The 16,418-nt window shown below is 39.1% G+C and overlaps 1 protein-coding gene and 1 long non-coding RNA gene across 2 annotated transcripts in view; one reads left to right on the forward strand and one right to left on the reverse strand.

Moving 5' to 3' along the window:
* The window catches only part of LOC118356655 (gamma-taxilin-like), a 42,439-nt gene extending 26,399 nt beyond the window's left edge, over positions 1-16,040 (forward strand). Inside the window, exons 4-7 of the mRNA XM_035725948.1 lie at positions 1,966-2,085; positions 3,620-3,694; positions 13,762-13,854; positions 15,978-16,040. Coding sequence (XP_035581841.1) covers positions 1,966-2,085; positions 3,620-3,694; positions 13,762-13,854; positions 15,978-16,040 — 351 coding nt within the window. The remainder of the gene's footprint in view (positions 1-1,965; positions 2,086-3,619; positions 3,695-13,761; positions 13,855-15,977) is intronic.
* LOC118356619 lies at positions 5,371-7,116 on the reverse strand. The gene is made up of 2 exons (XR_004819862.1): positions 6,834-7,116; positions 5,371-6,315 (listed from the first exon to the last, which is right to left on the reverse strand). It is a non-coding gene; the product is annotated as an uncharacterized LOC118356619 (long non-coding RNA).
* Positions 16,041-16,418: the final 378 nt, after the last annotated feature.

Below are 16,418 nucleotides of genomic sequence, written 5' to 3' on the forward strand. Positions count from 1 at the left end.
TTTTAACAGAGCACCCAATCTGCTTGGTTGTCACACACAGTAAGTTTACAGGAATGATCTATAGCTGTACAGGTGCAGTTATTTTACACAAACTAGTCTGGAAGTTCCGTGGCATCCAGCTTAAGAGGAAATTGGTGATAACAGGCTCATTAAATTTTGTTACTTTCTGAGTTCAAGTGTACAGGGTGAGAGCCTTTGGGTTTTCCAGAGGGTACATTCCTCTGCCTTTATTATGCTTTAAGAGTAGTAAAATGTGGCATTAGGTGTGTTGAACTCCTCACACAACAGATTAAAACTGCTAATTCAAAAACATTCTGACCAATAAAAATGGCTAAAATGGTAAATTTTAAAATGGTGTATTTTATTCGCCAAAAGAGCCCCCAAACAAATCCAACAACAATTTCTATGGCCTTTATCCAATTGTACTTCAAATTTTAGATTGTTTTAACTTACGGAGTTATTTACAGCCTTTGAAAACATAGTTAGGATTTTGAGCATTTTCCTAACTATTCTCGTTCATTCATCTTTTAACAGCAAATCTGTGTTTAAGCATATCCGAGATGTCATATTACTTCACTCAGCACTATTTGAACATATCTTGAAAGGACAAGACTCTCTTGAAGCAGAAACACAATACCATTTTCACACCAAAATATTTAATAATAATTACTTAATCAACTACCTTGTCACTACCCACCTTTTTCTGTTCCCCAACCGCCTTTTTAAGATTGTTTTAATCAGATCCAAACAAGGTTTATACGTTTCATTGGTTGTTGTGTCTCAAGTCTTTTTTCAAATACAGGTTTCCATCTCTGTGTTCATTCTCCATGCAGTGTATTTATTGAAGAAACTGTTTTTCAGCCCTACAGAGTGGATTGTCTTTTCACTACGTTTATTTTATAAAGTCCTCATTTTCTTAAAGTTTTCTTTCATTCTGTGGTTGTTACAAATGACAGCCTATTTCATTATTAGAGTGGCACATTTTGAAAGTGTATGTTCAAATCATACTACGTGTAAGTCTTTTTGTTTTAGAATTTTCTCTCGTCTGCCCTTTTTTGTAAATGAGGTCAGAATATAATTTGATAATCTAAACAATTTACAAATTGTTTAGACAAATCTAGTGCACTCCTTAAAACTTAGATGACTCATTATTATCTAGCATTTCTTCCTATCACATGGAATATTGAACAAAAAGTTTTAATGTTTCTCCATCTGTAAAGGATGTTCTGATGACTTTATTATACAGAAATACTACTTAACAACCCAGTTTGGAAATAGGAATGACCTCTTCTCTTACTAAGTGTCTAATGTGGTTAGGCACCAAGCACATTAAATACTGTAAGCATTGTATTGATTTTTACAATAACGTCAGAAGGTACATGTGTGGCTGTCCTTCATATAGGACAATAAAGGAGCTGAGATTCATCAAGGAGCAGAATTTGTCCAAGGCCATACACTGAGCCATGATGCAACCCCAGGCCATTCCTACCACTTACCATGCTACTACTATCTACTCTAAGAAATTTGGGGAAATTTAATGAGGAGAAAAAGTATCCTGGAGTTGTGTGTATGATAAATGGGTTCCGTAGTTGGATCTCCTTATCTGTCTGGGGTTTTTTGGTTGTTGTTGTTTGTTTGTTTGTTTGTTTTGATAATTTGAGCCTAATTCTCAGTGTAAAGCAGAAACAGGAACTACAAAGCCATTGATTGGCTTAGACCCCATCAACAAGAATGGCCTCAGCTTAGTAGTCAGAGGGAATCATTTCTGCAGCTGCAGAGTGGTTTGCAAGGTGACATGAATAGATGCTTCTGCAAACACAAGGATAGAAAGACCCAATGTTACTAGTTATGGTGGTATGAGCAGAAAGAACAGGGAAGGAAATTATTGTTAACTTGTGTTGTATCTCCTCACCAATGTATAGCCTTTTTCATTAAGTGACGGGAGAAATTTTATATTTTCTGTAGCATATTGATAAAGTGTTCAAACATAAGGAATTGCAGCAACAGCTTGTGGATGCCAGGCTTCAGCAAACAACACAGCTCATAGAGGAAGCAGATGAAAAACACCAAAGGGAGAGAGAGTTTGTAAGTTCTGTTTCCTGAAAACATTATTGCACAATTGTAAACAAAATATTTAAAATCCTTAAATTCATTCAATATTTTACATAGACCTGGGCATGTAATTTGTTTTTTTACTGTCAAGATTGAGAAATTTTAGAATACATTCTGCTTTTTATTTCTGTTGAAATTTTCTTACAGAAATAGACTTGGAAATAATTAGACCAAGTGAGTCGAAAGACCTGCAGTTGGCGATTTTGTTCACGTGTAGAATGTTATCTTGATTTTTAGGTAACAGTCACCAGGTACAATAGTTGTGGCAGGTATTGGCAAATTAGGCCTTAAGAGCTACAGACAGTTACATTTCAGATCAAGTTTACTGTCTCCTATAGCCTGTTACATTTTCTCTTAAATGAGTAACTTGAAATAGGCAAGCTGGTTGTTTAACAACTCTGGTATAATTTTCTGGTAAAATTTAACAGAATTCCCTATTTCCTTAATCATGCAGCATTTTTCCCCTGAGGATGTACTTAGATTATTTTGTGTGTCAGTAATTGTGAACATAGTGAAATCTCATATGTAACATACACAGGTCAAACTGTATATTCTTAAGTTAGCTTAGATAAATTGTGGACTGTTTCATCAAGCATTTCACATTTCATTCAAGTACCCTAGATGCTGAGGTAATGATGATATGAAATGCTTAGTTCCTGAATCTTCCTCAGGATGTGAACAACACATACTAAGTCTGAGTTTGGAAAGATGGATTTTCCAAAGCATGGACACCTTTAGTGCGGTGCAACAGTGATACCTGGTGTACAACTGAAGGAACTGTTGCCATTTCCAACCTGGAGTATAAAGAGTGTGTGTGTGTGTGTGTGTGTGTGTGTACACGTATGTATACATAAACGTGTACATACATACATTACATGTATTATACTTTCTGGTTGGTTTACAAACCTTATTTGTAATATATGTGACATTTTACTTCTGAAATTCAAAGACTGAATTTCACAACTGCTTACTCTACAACTTTTTACTATATAATTTTCTTAAAAACCTGGGTACAAAACTAGACCCTCCTCTTCCCCACTTTTTTTTTAAAAATGTAAGCAGAAACTGATACCTGTTTTCACTGCTTTGCTCTGTGTGTCCCCTTTCTACCTGCTTCATCTTATGTCTGTCTTGGAGTGGAAAGGCTTTCTAAACCACCTAGATAATGCCAAGGTTTCCAGTCCTGTTTTGTGCTTCTAAGTGTAGTTGCCTGATTTCGTTCACCTAAACATGACAATTTTAACCCTGAGTTTTATAAACCCTATTATGCCTCCAGGGTACTTTTTCTCCTTAAGCAGTTTAAAGATGCTTCCCACATTCCAAAGTATTAGCAGGTGGTGCAGATCAAAGATAGAAATACTTGGCAACTGATATAATAGGATGCTTGACCTGTGATTCTTGTGAAAATCATGAGAGGGAACACTAAACCTAAGTATCTGGTTATTTAACGTTTCAGCCACATGTGTAATTGCTATTAGTATTTTGCCAGAATGTTTCTGTTTCCTAGTTCTTAAAAGAAGCAACAGAATCGAGGTACAAATATGAAGAAATGAAACAGCAAGAAGTACAATTAAAACAGCAGGTAACTTGACAACAGAGGATAGTAGAATTTGTGAGTTGTTGTTCCCAGCCAATGCCAGCTAGAACTGAAAAATAGATCTCTTGACCTCCTGGAATGTTCCTCTTCATTTATGGTAACTAAGTCATCATAAGTTGACTAGGACTTTTCTCAAACTAGCACTGTGAGTCCTGTGTCTCAAAGAACTCCCTAGTCCCAAGCAAGTCTGGATGGCTGGTGAGCCTATTTTCAGTGTCCTCTTTCCAATGTCCTAGATTATCTTCTCCAGGGCCTTTTGAATTTTGTTCTATGGGGAAAATAAAACAGGCAGAAAATACATACCTTGTTGTATGTGTCATCTTAAAAACCTGCATATGCTTACCAAATTCACTTTGCAGGTGAGTGTGTGTAGTGTGTGTCTGTGTACTTTCTAAAGGAGGAATTCAGATTCTTTGAGTTCATCCTTCTTATGTAGTTGCTTTATGTGGCATAAAGGAAGTAGATGCTGCATCATCGCTTCAGAAAAAGGTCCAGGAAAGATGGTGCTTCCATCTCTGAAAGATTACTAATATCTACCTAGTGCTTATAGACAATAACAATTAGGTATTTATCCATATAATTTATTCTTTTACTTAACCAAATTATATGTTGTTGAAAAAAATATCACATACTTTTTAAAACTTTATTAAATGGTGTTTAACATAAGGACTCTCTTAATTAGTTCTAAAATACACTCATATATTAAGACTGGCACACACGTTCATGAGCAACTCTTCTGTGAGTGCTCTTTATCGCTTTGGGAACAGTTTTTAATGTGATATGGGTGATAAAGCTAGTAGCCCCACTTACTGTGAAAATTGAAGAGGAATCAGATATGAGAAGTCTTTTCTTCTTATGAAGCATAAGTTATGACTCTGCTTAGCATGCTTCCAGAAACTTCAAACCCTTGCTTATTAGTCCTATATCCTCAGAAATCCATATAAAAGGCAGAGAGGATTGATGTGGAGAAGGTATACAATGTCTATATACAGCTTTGGAAGATGTTCTTTAATGTGGGATCATTGATAATTTCTCCAGTACCAGTCAGCAAAGGGCGTGTGATCAAGCGCCCATTCAGCTCTGATTCTGTTGGGCTGTTCTTATTGCAACTTCTGTTGTCTGTACATCTGTGTCACTATGGGTCGTGTTATCGGATCATTACTTTGTATCCTTTGCTGTCGCCTCTTCCTTGTCCCAGTCCTTAAATGTGGCTCTCCTTTCCAAGACTCAGTCTCACGTGTCAGTTTCCAGCATTTGTTGAGGATAGACTCACATTGGTGTGTGTTGACCATAAGGCAGGCATGTAAGTCCAGGGGTGTTGGTAGTTGCCACTTACTAACTACCCAGTTTGAGCCACCATTGAGCTCTTGGATGGGACAGTCTACCTGTTCCATCTTCAGTATATGCACACCATGCCCAGACTGCCATAACTTCTTATCTCCCTCAAGTGCCCAAACTGCTCCCTTTGTCTCCCTGAGCAGCACCATTGCTCTGACTGCAGGCCAGCACCTTCAGAAGCCCTGTCAGTGTGTGTCCCTCTACAGACTACTCACAGGATTTTCCACATCGCTCCTGAGTTTTGATTCAGCCTGGTCCTTTGTCAACGTCTAGTGCGTTGGGGTCCCTGGGTAAGGGTCGCGAAATCACCGGGACACAGGGGATGCAGAGCAAAGGCAGGCCTTGCAACTGCATGCTGTCGTTTATTTTCCACATAGCTATATACTTGTAGCAATCAGGTAAGCATAACAATATGTACTTTCACACATACTGGGATTAAACTAACATCCTTGAAGAAAGATACATTAAAGAATTCTCTCAGCCACCCTTCCTCTGGAGACAGCATGTTGTTGTCCTAAGGAGGGACGCCTCTAATCTAGTCAAGAGCCACTTCTTGCAGATCCAGGCATTCAGAACTTGCAACATGAGATAAGGGGAAGAGAACATTTTCTCCTCCTTGCTCAGGTTTGCCTGGCTTTCCTAACTCTCACTGCAGTCCTTGAATGACCCTGGCTCGCAAGGGGCCTGCAAGCCTATGCCATCTCATTTCCCCCTTTTTTCTTTTGTTTTAATAAAATTGCCTTCCAGAGGGTGGCCATAGAATTCTGGGACGGTTTTATATAGCAGAAATGTAGCAGCGTAAAGCATAAGATAACAACTAGCAACACAATGCCCATTCCTCCAGCAGTATGCCCTAAACTCTGAATGATACCTTTTGGGTCTAATCCCTCAAGTTGTTTAAGGAATATTCTGGCTTAAATTCTATAGAATTATTAACACAAGAGTATAATCGGCATTTGATACAGTTAATTCCATTATAGAAACTAAAGTTCCCAACCAGAAATAGATATGGCAGAGGTACACAAGCAGTTACATTCATTTCTTTAAAAATAGTGAAATTATAAGTTGATGCAGAGTTCGCTGTGCCAGAAAAAGTTCCATTGTAAATTCTAACAGTCTTAAGCGTGGCTGCAATTTTCCATAAGGGTGTTTGAATATGATCAGGAAATTTCTGATGTGCTACACGAGGATTTGCAATGCCGCCATCTCCCCAGGCCATCAATTGATGATTTACCATTGGCTCACTCCAGTTGTTCTGCGGTGGTATCCTATAAGTTAAAGATAAATCACAATGTGTTTTATTCCATTCTGAGCAATTCCGAAGAAATTGACCATATGGCCCCACATAAGCAAATTCTTGTAAAATTTTTGCAAACTTCCAACACATTCCTGCCATACAAAACGGCTTATAGGCCAGTCTTATGTATGTGAAGTCAGGACAGACAGGAAATGAGGGGAACTTATCAAATGTAACATTTCCCCATGTCATGTTAAGAGACCATGCCTCAAATCTTTGTAAATGAGTTTGGGATCCATTAGACATATCGCCGGGTAGAATCCAGTTTTGCCAGTTCATTTCGGCACAGGGAGAGGGGCCAAGACAAATGTAAGGACCATCCCCTTTATGTAGAAAATCAAATAGGGAGCCATCATCTTGATTAAGGTAAGTAAGATTTTTCCAAGGGGGTGAAAGTATCACTGGGGAAGTATAAATAGGAATATCCGCACTTCCCCAGGGTGCAGGTTCCATCATAGGTGGGTTGGATATATAGGCCCAATAGCTTACATCTGTCGCTTCAGCGGAGGATGATACAGTAAGTAAAGCGCACATGGCCAAAAACAAATTTTCGGGTGTGCAAGCCTTCCCTGTCCGCTGCAAGATTTTTTGCCCTTCCCCACCAAGCCTTTTAATTTGTCCCCAGGTAGGCAAAACAGTAGCAAATGTTTGCCGACGGCGACGTCCTCCCCCCAAATTTAGGTGTGCCATGGCCTGTATTGGAAGTTCATCGTGGTCTGGATTCCTTGTTCGTCGCCTGACAGGATACGGTGCCGTTCGAATTGGTCCTTGGCTGATCCACCTCGCGGGGAGCCAGGAACAGGTCCGTCCATCCTCTGTGGAGACATAAGCATAACCCTTCCCTCTGGTTGCCACTCTGCATCTGCAGCCGGTTTAAACCATATTTTTTCATTTAACGGAGGAGGAGCAGCCTCTCCCTCTATGAAATGCTTTTCTGCTCGGGAAAGAATATCTCCTTGCGGAAGATTCAAGAAATTCAGTGTAAATAGTGCCTGTATCAAAATAGAACGTGCATTAGATTGAGTAAATGATAATATATGATCCTTTTTCCTCCCTTTTAATTTTTTAGTTTGTAACTTTAAAGTACTATGCGCACGTTCCACAATAGCCTGTCCTTGGGGGTTGTACTCAATGCCTGTTTTATGCATTATACTATATTGTTTACAAAAGGCTTGAAATTTTTTGCTGCTATATGCAGGGCCATTGTCTGTCTTAATGATAGATGGTAAACCCATCACAGCGAAAGTTTCTAATAGATGGGTGATGACATGTTGTGCAGTTTCACCAACTTGTGCCGTAGCCCACATGAAATGAGAATAAGTATCTATTACTACGTGCACATAAGAGAATCGGCCAAACTGCACCACATGAGTAACATCCATTTGCCAAAGTTCATTGGCATATGTGCTTCGGGGGTTTACCCCAGCTTTTGTAGTGCGCAGATGTAAAGGTCTACAGATTGGACATTGCTTCACGATAGATTTTGCTTGACGGTATGGAATTTTATATTGAACATGTAACCTTCCGGCATTGGTATGCAATAAATTATGTTCTTCCTCCGCAGATGCAAATGACACCAAAGCGTCCACTTGAGCATTACCATGTGTCAATGAACCAGGAAGATTAGTATGGGAACGAATATGAGTCACATAAATACGAGCATTCCGGCTTCTAAGCAAAGTTTGCAAAAGTAAAAATAGGTTAAGTAAATTGGACTTATGTGAATGTACAACAGCAGTGTATATATTTTTAAGGACTCCTACAGCGTAAGCAGAGTCAGCGATAATATTTACAGCGGAGGGAAAATCCTTTAACACCTGAGTAATGGTGAATAATTCATTTTGCTGGACTGAATTAAAGTCTGTATATTGAACCCAATATTTAGTAGGGGTCCACTAAGCACTTTTAGTTTTGGAGCCATCGGTAAAGACCGTGGGTGCATCAATTAGGGGCTGATCACTGATGATATCCTGAATAACAAACTCTTGTTTACGAAAACAGTCCCATAATTTTCCTTTGGGAAAATGATAATTAATTTGACCAACATACCCTGCAAGAGCAATTTGTAGTTCTTCCATATTTCGTAACAAAAATGAAAATTGATCCTTGGACAGGGGGATAATAATGTCCATAATATCACAACCAGTTATGGTTATAGCCCTGTCTCGAGCTTGTTCTATCAAATATGCTATTTGAATACCATAGGGCATAATAATTTTTGAAAAATGATGTTTAGTATAGATCCATTCAATGGGTAACTCATTTTGACCTAGTATAGCTGTGAGATATTGCCATGTATGAAGAATATACAATTTTAGAGGCAAGGAGGGATCAATTCGGGTTAAGAAAGCAGATTTAATTTTTTCCTCTACAAACTGTAGTTCAATTTCGGCTTCAGTAGTAAGTTGTCTGGGGCTATTGATATCAGGGTTTCCCTGTAGGTTTTCAAATAAGTTATGCAATCGGTTAAGTAGGGATACCTAGAGAGGGTCGCAACCAATTAATATCCCCTAATAGTTTTTGGAAATCATTTAAAGTTCTCAAGTTATCCCTACGAATAGCCATCTTCTGTGGCCTAATTGCATTTCTTTCTATCACATATCCCAGATAATTGATGATATCTCCTTTTTGAATTTTCTCTGGGGCAATTATTAAGCCAAAAGGAGCAAAGTACTCAGGTAATAATTTTAAAATTTTATCCAATTCATTTTGATGAGGGCTAGCGAACAGGATGTCATCCATATAATGAGATATGTATACATGGGACCACCTTTGCCGTACAGGGCGCAAAGCAGCATCAACATAAAGCTGGCACATAGTAGGAGAGTTCATCATGCCTTGAGGTAAAACTTTCCATTGGAACCTTTGATGAGGTCCCTGTCTATTTATAGGGGGAAGGGAAAAGGGAAAGCGTTTTTTATCATCTTTATGCACAGGGATAGTGAAGAAACAGTCTTGTAGATCAATAACTACAGTATGCCAACCTTTTGGTAAGACAGCTGGCGAAGGTATACCAGGCTGAAGGGCCCCCATAGGGAACATGGAGTTGTTAACCCCACGTAGATCAGTAAGTAGACGCCATTTACCTGAGGTCTTCTTTATAACAAAAATTGGAGAATTCCACGGGGAAGTGGAATGCTCAATATGTTGCTTTTGTAATTGTTCTTGAACCAATTGATGGGCAGCAGTAAGTTTTTCCTTAGTTAAAGGCCATTGTTCAATCCACAAAGGATCTTCAAATTTCCATAAAATTTTGATGGGTTCCATCTACAATTAGAATTCGAGATGAGCTCCCCACTGCTCTAGGACATCGCGGCCCAAAATATTTAAAGGAACATCTAAAATATATGGTTTTAGGACAGCCATCTGACCATCCTGGGAAGTAAATGTCACGAACTGAGTAGCTAGGGCCGATACTGTGAACGGGAGTATTGCCAACTCCTTTTATGTGACAAGGCACGATAGTATAGGGGAGCTTCTCAGGCCAATCAGCAGTCTTAATAATAGTGATGTCTGATCCAGTATCTAGTAAAACAGTAATATCTTTAGTATTCAATTTAACTTTCATCAAGGGCTGCATATGAGTTATCTGTGTAGTCCAAAAAACATTTTTTGTGTCTGTACTACCGAATCCCCCATGTCTAATAACAGTAGACTGACCGACAGAAAGGTAGGTAATAACAATAATTGGGCAATGCGTTCTCCTGCTTCAAAAGATATATCAACTAGGGAAGACATAAGAATTTGGATTTCTCCCATATAATCAGCATCAATTATGCCTAAATGAACTGTTACTCCCTTTGATGTCAGGCTTGAGCGTCCAGTTAATAAAGCAAAGGTGCCAGTTGGCAAAGGTCCATAAATGCCAGTGGGCACTCTCTGCGGTTTGTCCCCTCCTTTTAAAGTAAATGATTTTATGGCTGGTATATCCACTGTGGCGCTGTGTTGGGTGGCTGGGCTAAGGGAGAATATAGTTGGTTTCCCCTGTTCGTTTGTCCTGGGCCCGGGGTAGGGCCCGAAATGGAGTTTCCCTGGTGCTTCTCTGCAAAACTGGTATTTAGTTTAGCATGACATTCTCGAGCCCAATGCTTTCCCTTTTTACATAGTGGACAAATTCCAAGCCCACGCCCTTTATCAAGTTTCTTCCCTTTACAATTCTTTCTCAAATGTCCTGGTTGCCCGCAGCCAAAACATTTCATCTTATCTAGTTGTTTGGACTGCAAGGAATGCCAAGTAGTGGCCATAGTTTCAGCAAACAGCTGCATCTTTCGACTTTCTGATGTTACATCCTTACAGGCCTTCATAAAAGTGTTAATGTCTCCTGTATCCTTAATGGGTAATATAACTCTCTTACAATCCTCATTAGCATTCTCATATGCTAGCAGTCTTAACAACTGTTGTCTAGCTTCTTCTCCAATAACAGTTCTTTCTAAAGTTAATTTTAATCGTGATAAGAATTCAACATAAGGTTCATTAGTCTTTTGAATAACTTTAGTCCATGATCCATAGTGCTCCCCTGTTGGCCGAATACGTTTCCCAAGCCTCTAAACCTATCTCCGCAATTGCTCATGAATTTCTTCAGGGTATTAACCTGGGCAGCAATATCAGAATATTGACCTATCCCTGCCAACATTTGATAATCTATAACCTGTATACGAGGGTTAGGGGCTTAATGTGTTCTGACGAGCCCGATCCATACATAGCTCAGAAAACCACATCTGCCATTGCAGATACTCAGGCTCTTTCAGAAGGGCTCTACAAAGGACCCTCCAATCTTCAGGGGAAAAGTTGTTATAATGTCAAGCTAATCCATTAAGTAGCTCCTTCACATAATGTGACTGTGGTCCATATAGAGACACTGCCTTTTTCAAGCGACCGATATCCTCTATTCCGATACCTTTATAATATGGTGCTTGTGCTACTCCCTGGACCGGGGGAGGCCTGATAACAGGAAAAGCAAAGACAGAATTATCAGCCTCGCTCTCATCATCGCTATCTTCTAGCGCATCAAGCTCAGCCAAGGCAGCAGAAAGGAAAGGATTCTTAAGAGAAAGACCTGGTGCGGGTGGCAGAGGTGGAGCGGAGGGTTTTTTAGGGGGCTTCTTAGATCCCTCTGCTATAGCTAGAACCCGCTGGAGAATCTTTTGTAAGTGCTCCGACCCGGAATCCGATTTTACTTTTGGTTTTGTTTCAATGTGGCCACACTCACTCGGTTCCTGAGACGGTGCAAGCTCAAAAGTATCTCTTACTACCGCCTTTAAGCACATCTCAATATCAGTAGAAGCAACAGTAATGCCATAGACAGCAAGTGAATGCTTCAGCATTCGAACATAAGGAGTAGAAGTTTCTTGTCCCATAACCCTGTTATTTTAAGTTACTCACCCTTCCTGTACGTCCTTCAGGGTCCCTGTTCGGGCGCCAATTGTCAACGTCTAGTGCGTTGGGGTCCCTGGGTAAGGGTCGCGAAATCACCGGGACACAGGGGATGCAGAGCAAAGGCAGCACTTGCAACTGCATGCTGTCGTTTATTTTCCACATAGCTATATACTTGTAGCAATCAGGTAAGCATAACAATATGTACTTTCACACATAATGGGATTAAACTAACATCCTTGAAGAAAGATACATTAAAGAATTCTCTCAGCCACCCTTCCTCTGGAGACAGCATGTTGTTGTCCTAAGGAGGGACGCCTCTAATCTAGGCAAGAGCCACTTCTTGCAGATCCAGGCATTCAGAACTTGCAACATGAGATAAGGGGAAGAGAACATTTTCTCCTCCTTGCTCAGGTTTGCCTGGCTTTCCTAACTCTCACTGCAGTCCTTGAATGACCCTGGCTTGCAAGGGGCCTGCCAGCCTATGCCATCTCAGTCCTTGCCTTCCCTTTCTGTGGAAGTGAGTTGGTTATCTTATAATCATCTTGTCTACCCTGTTACCGGTAACACTCCCTTTAGTGTGTTTCTCCCTCCCATGTGTGGCAGAACTTGCTTTTTTATTTGATTTGATTTGGTTTGATTTGATTTGATTTTAATTTAATTTAATTTAATTGTTTTATTTTATTATTTTTATTTTATTTTATTATTTAATTTAATTTTATTTATTTTAGTTTAATTTTATTGTTTTATTTTACTTATTTTATTTTATTTTATATGTATTTTATTTTATTTATTTATTTTTATTTTATTTTAATGTTATGTTATGTTAGCCACCATACAGTACATCATTAGTTTTTGATGTAGTGTTCCATGATTCATTGTTTGCGTATAACACCCAGTGCTCCGTGCAGAACGTGCTCTCCTTAATACCGGTGATGGGTATTAAGGAGAACTTGCTTTTAAATGCTGTTTCCCATATGACCCATTCCATGTGATAACGGGGTGGACCAGTTCCATCATACCACATCCTATCCCTTCCCCATTGTGTTCAGGTGGTTTTGTTTATTAGTTCTCATACAGCACTGATGAAAATGGAAAGATATCACTTATATTATTTCTGGGCCTCTGATGGTTTTTTATTCTTTTCTAAACTTTTCTTGGGCAAACCACTATATTTCTCTGGTCCTCTTTCCTCATCCTGAACATAATATAATCATATATTAGTTACATACACTATGTAACATGTACCATATATAATATGTATGTAATATTTGTATAAAATTAATTACCTTCATATTTGGAGACGGTCTTCAAAGGGCTCCCCCTGGCCTACGTAAAACAATTCAGCCCATCCTGAGGCCTAGCTCAGCACTCACCTATGTGAGCTTTCTCTTCTGGCCACTACTATGCATGTTCCTCCCCTCCGCTGCAACTCCTTTTCTCAGGGGAAGAAAGAAGGGAGTCTGCATGCTGTATCCTTTGGGCTGCTCGGTTGGCATTGTCTTCCCAGCTACAATTTAAAAACTTCTTGAGGGTGGGCATTAAAAGAAAAATTGGTGTCTCTAACTTAATTTAGCTTTCCTTTTTCTCAACTACAGTCCCACTGAATTCTTTATCCTCCAACCAAGCCATTCTTCACCTTCTGTTATATTTTCCTGCCTACATTAAGGAAAGATTTAACCTTGGTATCAAGCTAACAACTATGCAGGCTACTGATCTAAAAGAAAGATTCCCCCCCCGCAAGAAGTTCTTCAAATGTATGGACAGGGGGTAGTGTATAAAGCATTATAGTTATAGGAAGTTTATAGTTTCAGGAAATTTTAGTTTTCATTATTGACATAATACAGCTAGTAAAGGCTTGACATTTCAGATATTTATAGTTAGATTAAATCAACAAGATTTCAGAAGTTTCAGAGCATTTCTTCTTCTTTGTAGCACTTATAACAAGTAACTAAGGTTTCACCATAGTACGTTCTTTTGCAAGTCTTTGGGAGTGTAAATCGCTTATCTGGAACTCAGAATATTTGATACTTTTTTTCTGTAGCTTTCTCTTTATATGGATAAGTTTGAAGAATTCCAGACTACCATGGCAAAAAGCAATGAACTCTTTACAACCTTCCGGCAGGAAATGGAAAAGGTATTTACATGATTTTAAGTAGAATATTACCACTAAATTTATCTGAGGTCATTTTAAGCGTAATTAGTATTTGGATGAGTTTATATTGAACTGATATGATTTTAACTTTGTCTTTCCTGGTCTTCACCTGGCATACTCAGACATTTTGTCTTGAAATTACCCCAAGTTGCTCATGATTGCTTGATGCTCTCAAAATTCTATCATCGTTAAAAATAATTCTTTTATTAAAGACAGCTTATTGTTAGAAGTAGATTTTGTTTTAAAAAAATCACTTCAGATGATCCCCACCCAGTTCTTTTCACAGAGCATTATTTATTTTTTTTTAAATCAAGGTCAAGGGAAGTTATGATATATTTTGGTAGAAATAGATGATTTCGGAGGATCTAGGTAAGCTGAATGTATTCTTGCTCTTTTAAATTTGATCTTTATACATACAATATATAGGGACAGATGTCCTTATAAAATTTTAAAATACTGTTAAAATTCAGGGTAGAAAAATGTTTGGGATCATTCCAGTTCAGAATGTGGGCTAAGTTACCTGCCTCTTCCCCAAATAAATAAACAGCCACCTTGGTTTGGAGCATGGACTTTGGAACTGGGTTCTCTTATTTGCATTGTGTAACTTCCGTGGGGCAAACGGTTTAGCTTGGCATTTCCGCCTTTTAAAATTGGGATTTAAAAAGAAATGGTGGTCAATAGAGGATGAGTAACAGTAAGGCTGACATTTTGTAGCCATCCAGTACATACCAGGCATGACTATTACTAGCTCTTACATGATGGTTGAGAGCATATGCTCGTTAGTCAGATTTCTTGGATTAATAGTCCTGGTCATCACTTACGGTAGACCTTGGACACGTTGTTTAACTTTTCTGTTCCTTCATTGTTAAGAATGGGAATAACAAAGCTAACTGCTGTGTTTCAAATGGTGCTTAGCCATGCTAAGTAGTCCAGTTACTACCTTCAGGTATTTTAACACCCAGTGGTGCCTAGAATTCAGCAGGCAGCAGATTGGTTGTGCCTGCCAGTCCTTTCAGCTGGGTGCTGCAATGGAAGGGAAACTCCTCCACACAGAGAAAGTATTAGCGGACAGGGACTCCTCAGTTTGCTACCATTCTGGAGAACTCACTGGAGTGGAACATATTCCTCTGTGCTAGTTGCTAATGCCTGTAGAGATCCCAGTTGGCAACACTGAACTTAGATCTTTCAGGAGCTCCTCCCACAGCTGTTGTCCTACTCTGCCTTGTGGGACTTCTCTGGTCAATTACCTATGGCACAGGGCGTTGCCTCTGGCTTATCCTAGTTTCCCTTAACAGTGCCTGATGCAGCTTCCCTACTTGGAACAGAGCTGATGTGCAGACCAACACTAAAGGAATATTGGAAAGATGGGTGATTGATGGGCATAGTTGAATCTAATTTTGAATTTCGGAGAATTGGGGTCCTGTAGCATTAATTTAAGATCACTCTTATTTTTACCCCCATTTTATCTTTAATAACAATCTTGAAATAGAATCGTCTTGTGAGTTGTGAGGATGGTTAAAGCTAAGGATTTAATAATTCCAGTATCATTTTCCTGATCACTTGCCTGAATTATGTGGCCTTTACTTCTGATACTTGATAGGGTTTTAGATTCTTAATCTCTTTGTGGACTAAGAATATCGCTCTTTCTGGAAATCTGATGAATTAGTTTAGTGTACTGTCTCTATAGAAAACTCGAGGTCATGGACGTTTTTTGATACAATTTAGGGAGAAGGTAGTCCCATTTCTTGCTACCTCTGGCTGGAATCAATGGCACTCCACTCTTAACTGAAAGAGTTCGGAGTGTGGTGGTATCTGAAGTTTCCATGTGCTGCTTCCTCTGAAATTGAGGAGATCAAGTTGTTGTTCTTCTGATTATATGAAACTCCTACCTACTTTGGTTCCTGCTGCCACCACTGTAGGGGTTTCTGCTATATTAGTTCTGCTAACAACAGTCAAACGTAGCTACTTTTAGCAAGACATGCACAGCTATCAGCTGGTTGAAGCAAGTGCACTAAAGAGGCAGGGGAGGAACAATATAAGATATTTTCGTGGTGGGTCAGGGAATGCAACTTAGAATTTAAACTTACAATTGTGTTGATTCACAGATGACAAAGAAAATTAAAAAACTGGAAAGAGATGATAATATGGTGTACCAAATTGGAAAATAATAATAAAGTACTTCTGCAAAAGGCTGAAGAGGTGAGAAGTCTTTACATGAATAACTGTTCATTTAATTCAGTAGTAAGGCAGGCTAACACTTCTAGAGGTTTCCTTACATGGTCTCTTGCCTGTAGTAAGTTAGGTTGTCTTAGGTGAGGGATCAAAATTATTTCCCCAACTTATTACCTCAGGGTTGTGTTATAGACACCTACAAAGTAAGTAGATTTTGCTTTCCTCTACAGCAAACCTAGCTTATAGAGACTAAGGCTTGTTAAACAGGATGCTGTGCCCACCGTGCCCCCGCTTTTGATTCATTAGATCTGAGGTGTGGCGTAAAATTTTGCATATCTAACAAGTGTCCAGCATATGTTCCTGTTGCTGGTTCA

This window comes from Zalophus californianus, chromosome Y, assembly GCF_009762305.2.
Source record: "Zalophus californianus isolate mZalCal1 chromosome Y, mZalCal1.pri.v2, whole genome shotgun sequence".
Taxonomy (NCBI): Eukaryota; Metazoa; Chordata; class Mammalia; order Carnivora; family Otariidae; genus Zalophus; species Zalophus californianus.